The 16,951-nt window shown below is 37.1% G+C and overlaps 1 protein-coding gene across 6 annotated transcripts in view; it reads left to right on the top strand.

The window, feature by feature from the left end:
* Positions 1 to 16,951, top strand: part of INPP4B (inositol polyphosphate-4-phosphatase type II B) — a 553,469-nt gene that overhangs the window by 261,813 nt on the left and 274,705 nt on the right. For all 6 annotated transcript variants that reach the window (XM_036233518.1, XM_036233519.1, XM_036233517.1 and 3 more), the window contains 2 exons: positions 496 to 706; positions 2,601 to 2,645. In XM_036233518.1, coding sequence (XP_036089411.1) covers positions 616 to 706; positions 2,601 to 2,645 — 136 coding nt within the window. In that variant the 5' untranslated portion in view covers positions 496 to 615. The remainder of the gene's footprint in view (positions 1 to 495; positions 707 to 2,600; positions 2,646 to 16,951) is intronic.

Below are 16,951 nucleotides of genomic sequence, written 5' to 3'. Positions count from 1 at the left end.
GATAACAGTGAGGTTGGAAACTCTCCTACACAACCTGTTGGCTCATCTTGGATGAAGAGCGTCATCCCAGATTATCTTGGTGTGCTCGTGAATAATATTCTAACCAGGGCGGATGGAAAGATGAGCATAAAAAGCAATTCTAATGGAAGGAATAACAGTAATGTTCACTTGGCAAAATATGCTACTGTCCTTAGAAGATGCTATCTGCTCCTGCTGCTACCTGCTATTTTGCAGGATGAACTAGAAAAGAAAGGATATACCTTTCAAGATTTAAAGTCCCTCGTATAACCATAAAATAATTGCAGAGAGAATACTCATTGAACCCAGAGTTTCATGGTACATTAACTGGGTGAGTTGGACTTGAAAGGAGAAGTGGGCTAGCAGGCAGGAAGTTCATGTGAAGGTGGTGACAGTCTCTACCCACTTGTAATTCTTAGCTTTACACAGAACTTTAAAGTAACCGAGATTTTTGCTGTTGATGTTTTCTAAATGCAGAATTTCAGAGTGGAATAGCAGGTCTTTAGTGTGAAGATACCTCTATATCAAACCAAGAATAATTGGCAGTGACGTCTGGGCACAAAAACTTGGAAGATTAAACCACTGTGAAGTTTGATCATGGAAATCAAAGAGGAAGGAACATCAGAAGAAGGCCAGCACTTTCTTCCCACACCCCAGGCAAATGACACGGGGGACTTCCAGTTGACAAGTAAGTACGTGCGTGCCCCTCCTTGAGTTTCTCCAATGATGCAAATGGTGTCAACAAAACACACACATGCATGTGTATTCACAGAAACTTAGGTTCTAACACATGGTAGGAGATTAACTAAATTTTTTCCTTTGTACTATTTATTTCAGTGTGTGGAGTCTATGATATGCCTCATCTTTTATCTTGGGCGAGGTAGATTATAGTCAGGAATCTGTTAAATACCAAATAGTAGAGCCGAAGTTCCTGAATACATATTAAGACACTAACAAATACTTTTTAAGTACACACCTTCTATCTAGCATTTGTATAATCTCATGTGAACATTTTTTAAGACATACATAGACAATGTCTCTTTAAAACTAAAGACTTTTAAGTTGAAAGCGTTAGGGTAAAATGGTTGCACTGCACACTTAGACTGTCGCTGCCTTACCTGAGAGCACTAAGTTACATAAATAGAACAAGCCTGGAGATTTGGCGAACATTTACATTTGGATATGATGATTGGGTTTTATACTACTTCTGTAATTAAAATCATTGAAAGAATCTTACGTTTTCTCTCATTTAAAATTCTAGCATTTGGGTTTTATGGGTCTGTGTGAACTGTGTCTTTTTCTTTTCTTTTTGGGCGATTCCTGTTGCTCAGTTATTAACACTGCCAAACCTATGCTTAACCTCTCATTTAACGTACAGTGTAAAAATAATCTTCAGCAATTGGTATCGGTTGGATGCACATTTTTAGAAATTTGGTTATCAGAGCTTACAAGCAGAGTTAGTTGTTAATAACCTTTTAGAAAATCCACACTATTTGAAATGCATGAAGTCTTTCCTAATTATTATCATTCTAACCTCTCTTGGAAAATCTAAAATTGTTAGCCATAGCATCGTTAAATGTCAGCAGGAATAAAAAATAAATGGTTACCATGCAAAATTGTGAACTCTAAATAAAAAAACGAAGGATTTTTATACAAAGAGGTGGTTCTAACAATATATTGGTGACCAGATGCTAGGAAATTTAAATCGTATCTGATGAATGCACCAGTAAAAATAAGCAAGGAAACGGTTTGTATAATATTTTTACATTTATTGTCAAATGGTTTACTTTTCTATAAATTTAGTTTTGCTTCTTTGGCCACCCGTAACAAGTGGCGTTCCAGTCCCCATCTACTCTTGTTTAGGAAGCCCCTGCACTTTGTGTGGTCCACAGGTACCTAACACAGCACCACTCACCACAGCCTGATCTTTCTACCTTTTAACCGTTAAATCTTTCCATTCTCTTACCTTTGTTCTCAGATTCACTTTCCTTTACGCTTCATCTTAAATCACCTAGCCATGTTTGTTAGTAGATTTAAAAAAAAAAAAAACTCCAATAAAAGAAATAGAAGTATTTAATAGAATGTTGATTTCAGCTATCAGTAAGTAGACAGTATAACCACCAGCATAATGTCCTTCATAACCTAACTAGAGATATCTCTTTAATTAATAATTTACTATTTACAACAGGTTGGAATGGTTGGTTTGGAAAAAAAAATCCACATAGGAGAGTGCTTTGGTGAGGTCAACCTTTTTGAAGTTTCACCTCTGTCTACATGCATCCAAAAGAAAGACATGGTTGGAAAAAGTTTTCTATTTGACACGGTTTACGATATTTCTGAGATTCTCTATGACCATGTAGCTAAATAAATTAATCAAATCTTTAGTCATATCTAGTTTCTGCTACAAATATGATATCCTCAGAACTCACTGCTTATTTAAAATTTGATTAATTGTGTTTATTCATTCTGCCAAATAATTTATTAATCCATTCAGGGTAAGGCGAAACATAGTAATATTCATTGATGTATTTTTGATAATGAGTTAAATATCTTTCATGTGAATTCTTACCTATTATTTATAGGTATTCAGAAGACTCCAGATGAACCACAGTTGGAATTCATCCTTGGTAAGAAATCCTATCTTATTTATATTGATAAATATAATAACAATAATAATTTGTATGGAGAGTTTGTAAGTTGTATGTATAGTACCTATACCATTACATATCTTACAGAATTTTATGAATATTGTTTTATAAAACATTTCATTCTATAAGGGAAGCATTATTTTCCAAAGAGCAGGTGAGTTCACTATGCAAGGGCGTTGTGTTCAGTGGTGATAGCTGTGTCCCTCAGCCAGGTCCACTGACCACAGGTCGGCTGACAAGTGCTCATTCTCACACAGTGCCTGGAGTCTGTTGCTAACCGACGTTTCTGGAAAGCTGCGTGGAGTCATTTTTTTGTTTTCCTTTATGGCACTTACAAGGTTTTCGCCCCTCTCAGTCTCACTCACTCAAAACTATCTTCTTTTTCTTCCACCTTGAAGATGGAAGTATGTTTTCATTTCGAGGCATAATTTTTTGAGAAATTAATTATATGTAATTTTTAAAAAATATTTGTTTTCTCATAGACTTTAATTTTAGATCAGTGTTAGTTAGGTCTACTGCAAAATGTAGTAGAAGGTATAGAAATTTCCCATATAATTTTTTTAATCATTTGTTTTCTCTTTCTAACAGACTTTATTTTTAGAGCAGTTTTAGGTTCACTGCAAAATTGAGTAGAAGGTACAGAGATTTCCCATAAACACCCCACCCCCACAAATGCATAGCCTTCATCATTTTCAACATTGTTTACCAGTAATAAATTTGTTACAGCTGATGAACCTGCATTGACACATCATTTTCACCCCAAGTCTGTAGGTGACATTAGGCTTCTCTCTTGGTATGGGACATGCTATGTGTTTGGACAATGTACAATGACATGCATCGATCATTAAAGTACCATACAGAGTATTGTCATGTCCCCAAAGTCCTCTGTGCCCTCCCATTTATCCTCTCTCCCCTAACCCCTAGCAACTGCTGATATTTTTACTGTCTTCACAGTTTTGCTTTCTCCAGAATGTCAGATAGAATCATAAAGTATGTAATCTTTTAAGGTTGGCTTCTTTCACTTAGTTATGTATATTAAAGTTTCCTCTACATGTTTTCACGGCTTGATAATTCATTTCTTTTTAGCACTGGATAATATTCCATTTTCCAATGTACCACAGTCTACTTATTCATTTGCCTACTGAAGGACATCTTAGTTTCTTCCAAAGTTTGCCAATTTTGAGCAAAGCTCCTGTAGATATCTGTGTGAAAGTTTTTGTATAGACAAAAGTTTTCAACACCTTTGGGTAAATGCCAAGAAGAACAGTTGCTAAATCATTTATTAAGAGTAAATTTAGTTTTGTAAAAAATTGCCAGTCTTCCAAAACAGCTATACCCTTCTGCATTCCCACCAGCAATGAAAGAGAGTTCCTCTTGCTTTACAGCCTCGCTAGCTTTTTTTAAATTATTATTATTTTTTTATTATGGTGATGTTGGTTAACGAAATCCAGTAAATTTCAAGCGTACAACTCAACAGTAAGGTGCGCGCATGTGTGTGTGTGTGTTCACCACCCCCAGCTGATTTCTTACTGTCACCACATATTTTTAGTGCTGTCGTTGTTCCTGGTTTTGGTATAATTTATTTTTAAAAATATATTTTCTTGTTACAAATGTAGCTTAAAAGTGCTGTAAGTTAAGGATTCTAGATTTTTTATTTTCTCAAGTATTGAGAAACAGACAAATGTGTAAACTCAAGAAAATTCTGTGGTAATGCCAATAAAGGTATCCTTCCCCCCCCCCCCCCCCAGAGAGTTCTCAGATCTAGAAAGAACTTGTTTTCAGAAAAGGAGCTGGGAAGCAACAGACGCCTAGCTCCTCTTGTCTCACTGACTGTACAACTTAATTCTTGAAACTGCAACTGGCCATCTTTCATTTTTAAGGAAAAAATTCATTTTTTTTTTACATTTTTGACAGGACTTCTGAAAAGTGAAGATTTGTTTGAGCGAATCAGTATATTTAAACACATGTGTATCATGGAGAACAGGGGGATCCTGAAGGCAGCAGAGCAATTTGAGCAGAGAACGTGAGGCAAACATGGTGACCAGCTGTCAAGAGACAGCAGGTCTGGGCCTAATACCCATCTTCTGTTTTAAGTAAAGTGCTCTGCCTTGTTCAAAGACCGAACTATACTATCTGTTTGGAAAGCCCAGCCAGGTTCAGTGGCACTGACATCATCACTTATATTTCTGGCTTTGAATCATAGATCTAAGAGATGAGCAGCTGCAGGAATTGATTCATATTAGTCCTTCCATTTAAAACATAACTTCAAATACCTTTTTTTTTTTTTACATTTATTAAGAAATAAACTAGAATTCTTAACAATAGATAATTTTATCATAGGTTAAGAAATGCCTGATGATTAAACAAAAGAAATTTATTTAGAGTCTTCAGGGGATTGAGTTGTTGATTCTGAAAGAAACATTCTTCAGACTCTTTGTTATGCTTTTTAGCACTTTCAGATCTTCAGCTGTGTAATTTCTTGGAAAAAAAAAAGTAAACTATTCTTTCAAGGACACTATAGGTTTTACTGTAGGTTTTACTATATATTTTTATCACTTTTGAAAAGTTTTTTAATCCCACAAATTTCTCAGCACTTTACTTATTACGTAGTTAATTTCATTTCATAATAATGAGAGAACGATAGTCTCCTAAATATTTTTATCATTTTTGAAGAATATGCATATTTATTTAATTAGAAAAAACCAAAGCCTCTTAAAACAAAAATAAAAATTTTAGAAAAAAATAAAATTAACGAAATATAGGAGGCTTTTTCCACTTAATTTTCCAATTAAGAGACAGCAGGTCTGGGCCAAATACCCATCTTTTTTGATATTTGATTCTCAGGTTTTTACCAAAGTATTCAAATAAATTTAGAATTCCAATGGCTTTTCTTTAACACTGGGAAAAGATCCACATTAATTTTGCTAGATGTCATATTGCTTTGGATAAGTAATTCTTTTTTTTTTTTTTTTATCAAGGATTTGTTTCCGCCTTGTCTGTATGCCACTATAAAATCACTATATCTTGCCGAAGTTCCCCTGCTACATCTTTATTCAAGTAAATGAGGTAGGAGAGTCAATTGAGCAAGCTAATTGGCTCAAAATATCTTGCTAGCACAAGATAGGCATGTACTGGAAAAATGAGTATCTCATGTCTATTGTCAACTATATTTCTAATGGTTGACTGCATTTAAATTATATAATTCACTCTTAAAATTGCAACTCCGCTTCCACATTTCATTCGTTGTTTCATTCGAGTGTATTGAAACCCTTTTTATTTTCACAAAGAGAGTAATAATTAAAAACCCCAGAGAATGCTTGTTTTGCTTATGGTTTAATAAAATTGTTTTCATTTCAACAAAGCTGGCATTTAAGAAGAGGGATCGTTTCTTAAAATATGAGTGCATTTCTTCTTGAAACCATTGTTGAAAATGAATAGAGAAAACTGGTATTGACAAAGATATAAAAGAAATTTCTGTGAACTATTTCTTAAGTTCATCCCCCTGCTTATAATGTTTATTGTCATGCATTCTATCTCTAGAGTCAATAGGCTGCTTATAAGAATTTGTTTTTATATGAATGCCACACATATCATAAATTCAAAACAATAGGCAGTCATTTGAGGTATACCATCCCAGAGTTCAATGATTAAAATTCAGTTTTTCCACAATATATCATGATACAATGACAAGATGTCCTTAGGTAGGTTACTTCAAATGTTATAGTGGCTTTAAATAAGGAGAGCTTATCCTCTTGATTTTAAGGCTTTGTCCAAGAAAGTGCCTATTCTAAACACTCTGTTCTTCTCTTGGATCACATGTGAGATTACGTGTACTGATTTTGGATTTTGCGTATAGAGCCTTTTTATTTGTAATAGCCCAGTCTGAAAAAAAAAAAAAGTTATATAAATTGTGTGATCAGTTTTCTGTCTTCAGGATTTGAAAATATGCATAACAATGTCCCCAATTTGATAAGCTATACAAAAATAGACACAGCTTTTGTAACTTGCTAGGGCCTTCATTAACCCGCCTGCCAGGTCCATTTATACTTTATGAGTTGCTATAAACCAGCCCTTGTTTTATATGTTTCTCCGAAAGGAAAAAATCTTAGGAGACCAAACTTAACTATTCTCCCGTGTTCAGACTTTTACTCTTCTGCTGCTCTGTGTTCTATAAATGATTATAAAGTCTGGACTTTTTTGAAGCTCCATTGGGAGAATGGAAGATTTCAGTATATCTTCTTTAGTATTTTTACCCTCTACGTGGTATGCAGGGAAGGCTAAAGGGAATACCAAGCGCAGAGGTATATTTTTATATTTAATCTATTGTTAAAAATATTACTTCTTCATACGAGCTGCTAGATAATCTTTAAGCAACAAGAGAAGCAACAGCTAAGAATTAGGCAAGGCCTATTTTGTTGCCTCCTTATGAACTGATTGCCGCGTTCTTGATTCTCCCAGTGTGATGCTACTTTTATGAAACAGTGCTGTTGACCAAACAATAATTTTTGGGGTGTCTTCTAAAGATAAGGCGTTGTGCAAATTACCGGGAGAGCACAGTAATAGCACAGTAATAGCTACCATTTTTTTTCATATCGACTATATGCTTACCTTTTTACGAACCACAACTCTATAGGATAGTAACATTAAAAATAGCTAGCATTTATTGAGAACTTTTTTGCTGCCATATATTGTTCTAAATAATTTACATAAATTAGTTACTTTAATTTTCATTATGAGATAATTGCTCTATTATCATCCTTGTTTTACAGGAAAGTAAACTTAGACATGAATAGGTAAAGAAGTGAGCCCAATATTTAAACCAGGGGTCTGAGTACACTGCATGCTTTCCGTATCATCTTCACTTGAGAGATGAAAAATCTAAGATTCCCCGTGGCCGACTTTCCAAAGACCTTATGGAAGCTGATCAGTCAGGATCCAAGCTGAGTCGTATCTGATTCTGAAGCTGCTGCTTTTAACCATCATGGTTTACCCCTCCTTATTGATTCCTGCTTCCCAAGCATTTCCAGGGAATGGTGGAGACAAACAACTATAAAGCCAGGGAGAATGTGATCAGGGCAAAATTAAGGCATAATCCTTAATTGGAAGTGCTGAGCAAGCAGTGATTAAATGTTACTGTGGCATCAGAAAAACATCTCAGAAGAAGTGCCGTTGGACTAGGTCTGGAAGGATGAGCAGGATTTCACTTGGTTTAGAAGGTGCACAAGGAGCTCAGGCAAAGGGAGTTGCTAAATACGTGAAATGGAGCCCTAGAGTTCATTTTCCAAGTTGATATATTGAATGCGCATTTACATTTCTCTCTTTATTACTTATCATCCCACTCTGAAAATAAATGAAGTCTCTAGAAATCCTCTTGCAATATTTTACAATTGTCGCACACGTATTAGAAATTTGTTTTAAAATTCTAAATGAACACAACTCTCTAGCAAATTGTATTTAGATGTCAGGAAGAACTGAGTCTTACTGACCCTGGGGTTATACTAGATGAAGCTCAGAGGAGGGTCAAGCCATGCTGAACAGACCTAACAGACTCTGTCGCCACGCTGTGCCCCTAACAGTTGCCTACTTATGCAGCGTTAGGGCACACCCAAATGTCTCAATGTGTCTCTCTTTGAGTTTCTCAGTTTTGACAGCATCGTTAACCAGCAGGTGATAACAGCTGTCCCTTGGTAAGCACAGGGTATTTGTTCCAGGAACCCCTTGGATACCCAAATGCATGAATGTTCAAGTCCCTCATGGGAAATGGTGGAGAACGATAAATATACAGTTGGCCCTCTGCGGATTCCCAGCCTCTTGATGGAAAATACTGCTTTTGTTTGTTTGTTTGTTTGTTTGTTTGTTTATGGTGACATTGGTTAATGAAATCCAGTAAGTTTCAAGTTTCAGGTGTACAATTTACAATTTTCAAGTTTCAGGTGCATATATATATATATATATATATATATATATAGCATTGCATGTTCACTGCCCATGGTTAGATTTCTTTCTGTCACCATGTATTTGACCCTTTTTACCCTGTCTACCTCATCTTTCTCCTCTCCCCACACTCTTTGGTAACTACTAGTCTATAGTCCATGTCCACGAGTCTCTCTTGGTTTGTCTTGTTCGTTTGTTGCTTTTCGGTTGTATCCCACATACATATAAGTGATATCATGTGATTGTCAAGTTTTTCTATCTGGCTTATGTTGCTTAGCATGATTATCTCAAGGTCCATCCACGTTGTTGCAAATGGCAGTATTTCATCTCTTTTTATGACTGAGTAATATTCCATTGTATATATGTGCCACAGCTTCTTTATCCAATCGTCTATCATAGGACACTTTGGTTGCTTGCATGTCCTGGCAACCATGAATAATGCTGCTATGAATATCTGTGTGCAAATATTTTTTTGGATACGGGTTTTCAAGTCTTTGTGGTAAACACCCAGTAGAGGGATTGCTGGATCATATGGCAGATCAATTCTTAGTTTTTTGGTATAGCTACTATGGAACACAGTTTGGAAGTTTCTCAAAAAATCAAGGAAAATACTGTTTTTGATCCATGATTGGTTGACTCTGCAGATGTGAAACCTATATGGCAGCTGTCTATACTTTTGAAGAGATCAGTAGCACAACAAAAATGATAGATAGTGAGTAGAAATGGATTTGCAGTTCAGTGCACAATCTCAGAAGGGAGACAGTATAGCTTGCCAGCTAAAGATGGGAGTGCGAAGCTGACTGCTAACATTTGAGTCCTGTCTTTGTTGCTACCTAAGCACGCAGCCTTAGAAAAATCTCACAATGTCTCTGAATCTCTGTTTTCTTATCTGTTATGAGGTTCTTGGTAGGATTAAATGAGCTAACATATATAATGCACTTAAACTCGTATCTGACATATACTTAATGATTGGGTAACCTTTATTACTTTGAATATAATCTCGAGTGAATCACTTTATTACACTCAATGAGTGCTTCCTTGAGCAGGGATTCTTGACACTATTTTTGTGCATAATAATTGCTATCACTCACTGAACTCCTTCTGAGGGCCAGGTATTCACTTTTTATCTTTGCTCCTATGACAGAATTCTCACCGTTTATGTTTCGCAAATGAATTCAGTCACTTGCTCAAGGGCCTAAGGCTAGGAAGTAGAGAACTCTAGATTTTAACTCCAAAGGCCATGTTCTTTGTGGTCGGTTATTAAAAGTACAGGAATGGGAAAGAGAAGACAATAAAAAGTTGTCTAAGACCTGTTAATGTTTTTGTACTGCTAAAATAATTAGAGATTTAATTGAACAGAAGAGAAAACAAACCAAATTAGAGTTTCTTAACAGGGTTGTCACGTGGGGAGTGGTTTCTGGGCACTCAAGATTTAATGTGTGTTTTTATTCACACTGGTCTAAATTCTAGCCTCTTCAGGAGGCTGAAATATCTGACTTCGGTTAATAAATGAGAAGTATATAAGATATCAAACTTCTTCCCACTGCTCCATCCAGTTTCTTTCCCTTTCTGCATGATTTACTTAATTACTTTCTTCCCTCCACTGTCTAATTACTGAGAGCGGCTGGTCACTGTATCAATCTATCTTTGTAGCATCTGTTGCTACGTGTGGGTAACTGAGGAATCAGAACTACCTAGGGGCTTTGTTCATTAGGTGATTTTGCTTGTGTAAAGTCAAAAGCCACCAAGGTTCTGATGCTGCTCTGTACGTGGCTGGAATTTCTCAAGTCAAACTTCTTGTTGAGTACTTGGCATCCGAATGCATCCCAGGCCACCTGGGAACCATGTGTTGGGGAAGAGAAGAGACCCAGTGGAGTGGAGCATAGGATTTTTAAAAAGCCCCTTCTCATTTCCATTGTACAGAATGGTCGTTTCCCAAATACTTCTCACTCGAGCTATGATCTCTTGCAGCTGGCAAAGGTGGTGCTCTCCCCATTTCACGACAGAAGAAACTCACTCTCCAAGAGGTTAAGTGACTTGCCTGTGGTCACGTGTCTGATACGAGAAAGCCCAAAGCTTTTCAAGTGCTCTGCCCCCTACTCTTGCATTATCTCTACCAATGACAGAGATTGCACAGTGACGGAGACCGTGTGTGGCTGTTACCTGCGGTGGTAAGGTAGCAGAAGTCACTTTGAAGAAATTGGTATTCCCAGGTGAAGCCTCGTTCAAATCTGAATGCCATTGCTATTCTAATACTCATCAAACTTAAATACCCTCTCACTCGAAGCAATTTCAGTCTTTGACTTTAAATAACATTTTGGGGGTCTTTGTTTCCAAAATCTGTAACTTTTCCTTGGAGCTCCCTCTTTCCATTTTCAACTACTAATAGATATCTCCACTCGTTCGTCTAGGAGGTATTTTCAACTTAAGATAGTTAAACTCTGGTTTTTTGATTCCCATTTCTTTCCCTCAAAATGCTGTATTCACTCTAGATTTCCATCCCTGTAAATCACATCACTATCCATTCAGTTATGCAAATCCCCAAACTATAACTCTTTCTTGAGTCATCTTTTTCTCGAACCTCACATCAAATCCATCATCCTATCTTTTCTACGTTGAAAAAAATATTGTAAATTTGACCCTCTTTCTCCATCACTACTGCTATCGTTCAACTTTAAATTGCTATCGGCTCTCACCCATACCAGTTAGGGATGTCCTCGTGGGTCTTTTGTATCTGCTCTTGCCCCTGCATAGTTCCTTTCTGACAGAAGAGATAGAAGGATCTGTTTGAAATATAAATGTGATTTCTTCGCTTCCCTAGTTAGAATCCCCCAATGGCTTCTATGTCACTTAGAATAAAATCAAAATATCTTACCATATTCCACAAGGATCTAGAGCGGGCCATTCTCACCTTACCGATGCTAACCTTTAAGCTCACTCTGCATCAACTTTGTTGGCCTTCTTTCTTCTCCAACAGGCCAAACATTTGAGTCCTGACATTTGTTGTCCCCGCCCCCATTCCCACCTTAAGCTAGCTCCTCGGTATGTTTTAGGTCACAGCTCAAAGTCACCTCATCAAAGAAGATTTTCCTGATCCATGCTCCCTTCAAAACTCTCAAATTAATCACTCTGTTTATAATTCTCACTAAACTATTTTTCCACATTTCATGTTCCACTAGACCACTAGACTATAAGGTCCATAAAAGAGGAACTTGTTTTCTTATTCACCGCTATGAAACTGTCACCTAGAATCACATTGAGCATACATAGACAGTTGGTAAATATCCATGAACTGAATATATGCGTGGATGCCATTGTTTTTATCCTTTCACATTTCTTCATAAAATAAACGTATACATTTAGAGATACCTTTAAAATATTTTGTTGTTATTACATACACGATTGTTTGTAAAAAGCAGTTCATTTAAAAATTCCCAATGAATACAATTATTTAACCATTAATATTTTGTTGTTAGTAAATTATATTAGAAAAGATAGAACCTTAATGCCCTTGGGGTTCTTCTGGACAGAACTGACAGGAAGAATCAGTCATAGGCTGAGCTGAACAAATGAGCTCTGGAACTAGACTGTAGAGCTGACGACTGCTTACCTGTGTAAAATTTTACACCCCAAATTCTTCACGAAGTAACTTCAAGATTTCTGTATTACGACAGCATCAGGAAACAAGCAATCTTCTTATAGAGAGGCTCTTAAGAACATCCATATACAGATAGGAAGGAGCTTAGCAGATAACTGAAACAGTAGACATGGGCTACAGTCCAGAGATTTGAGCTCACATTTCAGTCTACAACTTATAACTCTGAGGGAAAGCAGTACAAGGGCGGTGTTGGAGAGCATGGCTGCGCTGTCATCCTGAGAGCTTTTGAATTCTGATTCTGGGACCTGTGCCACTCTGACCAATTCATCCTTACTGGGTTGTTTCATGGATTAAATGAGGTAGTGTACTTAAAGCACTAGGTGTGTAAAAGACAGCTTAATGGTATTATTCTAATTATATCTTGAGTTAATTCCCTTGCCCTCTGTGAAACTCTGATTCCTTATCAGTAACTAGTAGGTAATAATTCCTATTTCACAGAATGTTTGAGCTAATATATATGAAAGTAAGAAGTACATTATTAATGCATTAAAAAAATTAATAATTTTTTTCATGCATTTAATTGGATCTTTACAAGCACTCAGTGGGAATAACTATAATCATCATTCCCATTTCCAAATAAAGATACTGAGACTCCAAAACAAATTGAAGGTCACCTAGTCAAGACTGGAATTTATGACCCTGAATTTTGGCTGTCGACTACACAGAGCAAGTAAGAAATGCAACAGAGACCTTCAAATAGAATGTGTCTCATATGCTTATCTCACCCAGTCTACCACAGGTCCTGAAAGGGCTGAGAAAGTGGTTCTTTTTACATTTAATCTGGGGAGTGTAAACTACTTCTCCTTTGTTCTGAAACTTCCTGTATGGCTAGGGCCCTGAGGCATTCTCCGTTCACCCAGGAGGTGCTCTGCTGAACTTGAGGGTTGCACTGCCCGCCAGATCCCAACTACGCTGAGATGTTTGCCCTTTGTTCCCTTCAAACTCTGATTCTCGTAGAACCGATCTCTCCCACTTTGAGCTTGTCTGATCTCCGTTGTTTCAACATAGCGTTAAGCTCGTGGATTTCGCTCTGAATAATTAGATGCTTTCTGCCCACCAGCTAGCTCACATGTTTTCTCACCTGCAGACTTCATTGGTCTTCCTCCTCTTGTTCGTGTCTCCTGGGTCCCTAGTCATTTCTAGCTTCAGCTCATCTGTACCAGTCTTGTTTTATTTCCTGTGAGTCAACCATCTTATGACAGGGGAACCGACACCCTTAAAGACCTATATTGAATACGAGCATTGCGATTTTTCTTTTGTCTGCATGCAAAGCATATGTATGATTGACTCAAAAGACTCCAGAAAAGTGGGAGTTGTTTCTTTCAAGCTCTTCAAAACTTGTCCTCCCCCAAAAGATGTTTTAGATGGAGACAATAAAATGAGAGGCTAATTATCTCCCCAGAACTATCTATTACTCCCATTCTTCCCTTTCCCCCTTATTTCCTACTCTATCCACATATGGCTTTGGTTTAATACTTTAAATCGACCTGTAAAATATTTGCATAGAGAGATAGCAATTTAATAAAAACAGCAAAACACCAACAACAAAATTATTAGTTCCAAATATAATTGCTAAGCCCAATAAATTTATAGGAAAAAAATATTCCTGAAATGTACCTTAATTTAAGTACCAGCTTCTAAAATTTAAGCCCTTATGTGCAGTACATATAATGCAATTCTTCTGAAACATTGTGATTTGGGAAAACGTCTAAAAATTGCCTCAGTCAGGATTTGGTGAAACCCAGACCATGAGTCAATGTGTTGTGCGTGTAATCACCCAGGTTAAATCACTGCTTTCTAGATTGCTTGCTACTTCTTGCCCAGACAGATAGACCTCGATTTCCTCAGAAGAATCTCATCTCATGAAAGGAGCGGTCTAGGTCCCTATTTCCTTTATTCTCCTCAAACTCCCTTATACTCCTAGACATCATTTTGAGTCCCCTGTTGGAGTTCAACAATTTTGCGTGCACTTCTCTTAGCCATCCAACTTCCGGTGACTCAGGCCCTGACTTTCCTGCTGCTCCACCTGTAACTAACTGTCTCCACCAGCCAAGCTGGCCTCATCTTTAAATCCAGAAGCCAGTCAGGGAAGCAGCCCCTTGCCACTAAGCCCCATGCACTGCTGGATCCACCGATGCACTTTCCGCCTGTCCTGAACGGGAATTCTGTTGCTTCCCATGTCAAACTGGAAGTTCTGGAAAAACATCGTCATCATGGGCTCTGGGCGGGTAACCTTAAGGTTTTTCCCTGCGTTTCTTCCTCTTCTTCCTGCGATCCTAGTTCTGACACTACAGATTTCCATGAACTGACTCATGATATTTCTTTTAGCATTCAGAGGGATCTGCTTCCATTCTCGGAATAACATTTTCATTCTTCCTTCCTTGAGCAGCACATATGTTCCTGCTGAAAAGAACAGCAGAAAGCTGCGAGCGCTCGTTGTTTCTGAGCGCAGCGTGGATTTGGAACATGCGCACAAAGAGCCAAGACTGTGTGCATTGTCAGGCGACGATGCCAGGCCAGTTTGGGGTTTACAGCGTACAGCGTGGGATATCAAAACCAGAAGGGACACGGGCACAGACTTGTTTTCAGTTCAATGTTTTGAGGTTGGAGTGTCAGTCACATAGGCAATATTCATGAAAATAGACTATTTCTTGAGGCTTGACATGAGAGAAGCTGAGGGAGCAGTGGACACGCTGGAGAATGAGGGTCTTCTGGTACTGTTGATGGTGATTTAAACCAAATTTGTTCTTTTCGCATGCAAATATGTTGTCTTCTGTACAGCTGGCATCTTCATTGCTCCTGAACAGGACAATCAAAGAGCATTTCCCGAGAGCACTGTTTCTCCTGGCAGAGGTTTCTTTTTCTCTCTCTAGATTCTTCAATGATACTTAAATTGACAAATGGTACTGAGTGGGTAGTTTATTTTAGTATGTGTAATGTTCCCAAATAGAGGAGTGAATGTAATCTTCTCAAGCATTCTTTTTTTCCTCTTAAAAGGCCAACATGTTTTTATTTAACGCACACAGATACATATAAAACATGGTGGCATATTTTTTATGTTATTCTGTTTGGAGGGAAAAAAGTAAGGCATTTTATTTCAGGATCCATTTCTCAACTATCTGAATCTGCTTTTTACATAAAAGAAATCAGTTGAATTTATAAGTGAATCCATTATAACGAAATCCAGGAGCAGTGAGGCTCAAATCTCAGAGTAGCAAGAATTCTAAAGCAATATTTCTGTACTACATCTCTTAAATCCCCACTTGCAAATCATTACCTGTATTCCTCAATAACTCTGTCATCTGTTTCCCGCCTATGGCATTAGTCTCATCCTTTCCTCAAGTTTTATTTGAATTCTGTTATCAGAGTGTTGAGTCTTAAAATCCTCATTCCAAAGCTAAATCACCACTGAGCATGCAAAGGAGCAGACGGAGATGAATAATGACGTTACTGACAAAATATTAACTCAGGCTGCCGGAAATGGACCGAGTGGTACAAAGTAAATAAGTAAAAAATAGTCTTCCTCCTCGAACCATACATTGTGATCTACAAATTTGACCAGTTCATTAAAAGTATGGCTATGGAACTAATAAAACAATGAAATGGCAATAGGCACATTGCTGTTCTAGACATGAGCTAATGCAGGCAAAGAATAAGTCTAAAGCAAACTAGCACATAGTAAGTACGCAGTAAATCGTGCGTCCTGATCTCCACCTCCATCTTCTTTGCAAGCTTCACAAATAATCTTAAATAAGAACAACCTTAAAATGTGTATGGTATTGGCATTTTATTGTTGTGGTAGAGGAACATTAAAAAATATCTAGCATTATTTTAGTATGTCTAAGGGATTCTTTTATTAAGATGGCTTTATTTGTTGTGTGTGTATGTGTGCCTATGTGTTGATTCCTTGGGTTGATGTCTTATCTTTCAACTTTAAGCACTGAATTGCCTTTTACCCCCTGACTTTCTGGAAACTTAAAATTAATGTTGTGTTTTCAAGTTATGTGGGTATACTTAGTCTCCTAGAAAGACCCTAATTTTGAAATTGGAACATGAATATTTTGAACTCGGTGCCTTAAAATAACAAGAGAAAAACAAAAGAAAAAAGAAAAAAAAGAAATCCAAATTTTCTAATTGTTTTTCCACACCCCCTTTTATACATTTCTAATTTTTCCAAAAATATACCTATATATTGCTTATGTTGGCAGCTCCGCATGGTTCACATATTCTTTAAGGAAGTATGTGTTAATTAAAATCTCCCACACAACAGTTCAGGGGAAAATAACACATTTTTGTTTTATTTCTTTCAAGACTTAAAAACCGGTTACTAAAGGGAGAAGCCGTGGTTCCAGATCTATTCATGATCCCAGTAGTCCTCAGTCCTATGAATATGCAAGTGATGACTTTGATGACTTCACTTTTCAGAGTGATGAGAGGAACATCTGTTAGAGAGGGTGGTGAGATTGAGCAGAGAAGAGAACATAAAGGAATAATGCCAAATTCGAAAAAGGTTAGAGAAAATAGGCTCGATCAGTTGAAAATAAGCTAAAAATGAACAGGGAGGGCAAAATGTGACAGTAGGCTCAATCGACTGGAGACTCTTTATATTATTTTATTTTATTTTTTTCAATTCAGCAACCATTTATTGAGTGCCTCCTCTTTACTAGTGCTGGGGTTAAATCAGTGGATAAGA

This window comes from Rousettus aegyptiacus, unplaced genomic scaffold (assembly GCF_014176215.1).
Source record: "Rousettus aegyptiacus isolate mRouAeg1 unplaced genomic scaffold, mRouAeg1.p scaffold_m13_p_16, whole genome shotgun sequence".
Classification (NCBI taxonomy): Eukaryota; Metazoa; Chordata; class Mammalia; order Chiroptera; family Pteropodidae; genus Rousettus; species Rousettus aegyptiacus.
This window is presented reverse-complemented; position numbering and strand designations above follow the sequence as displayed.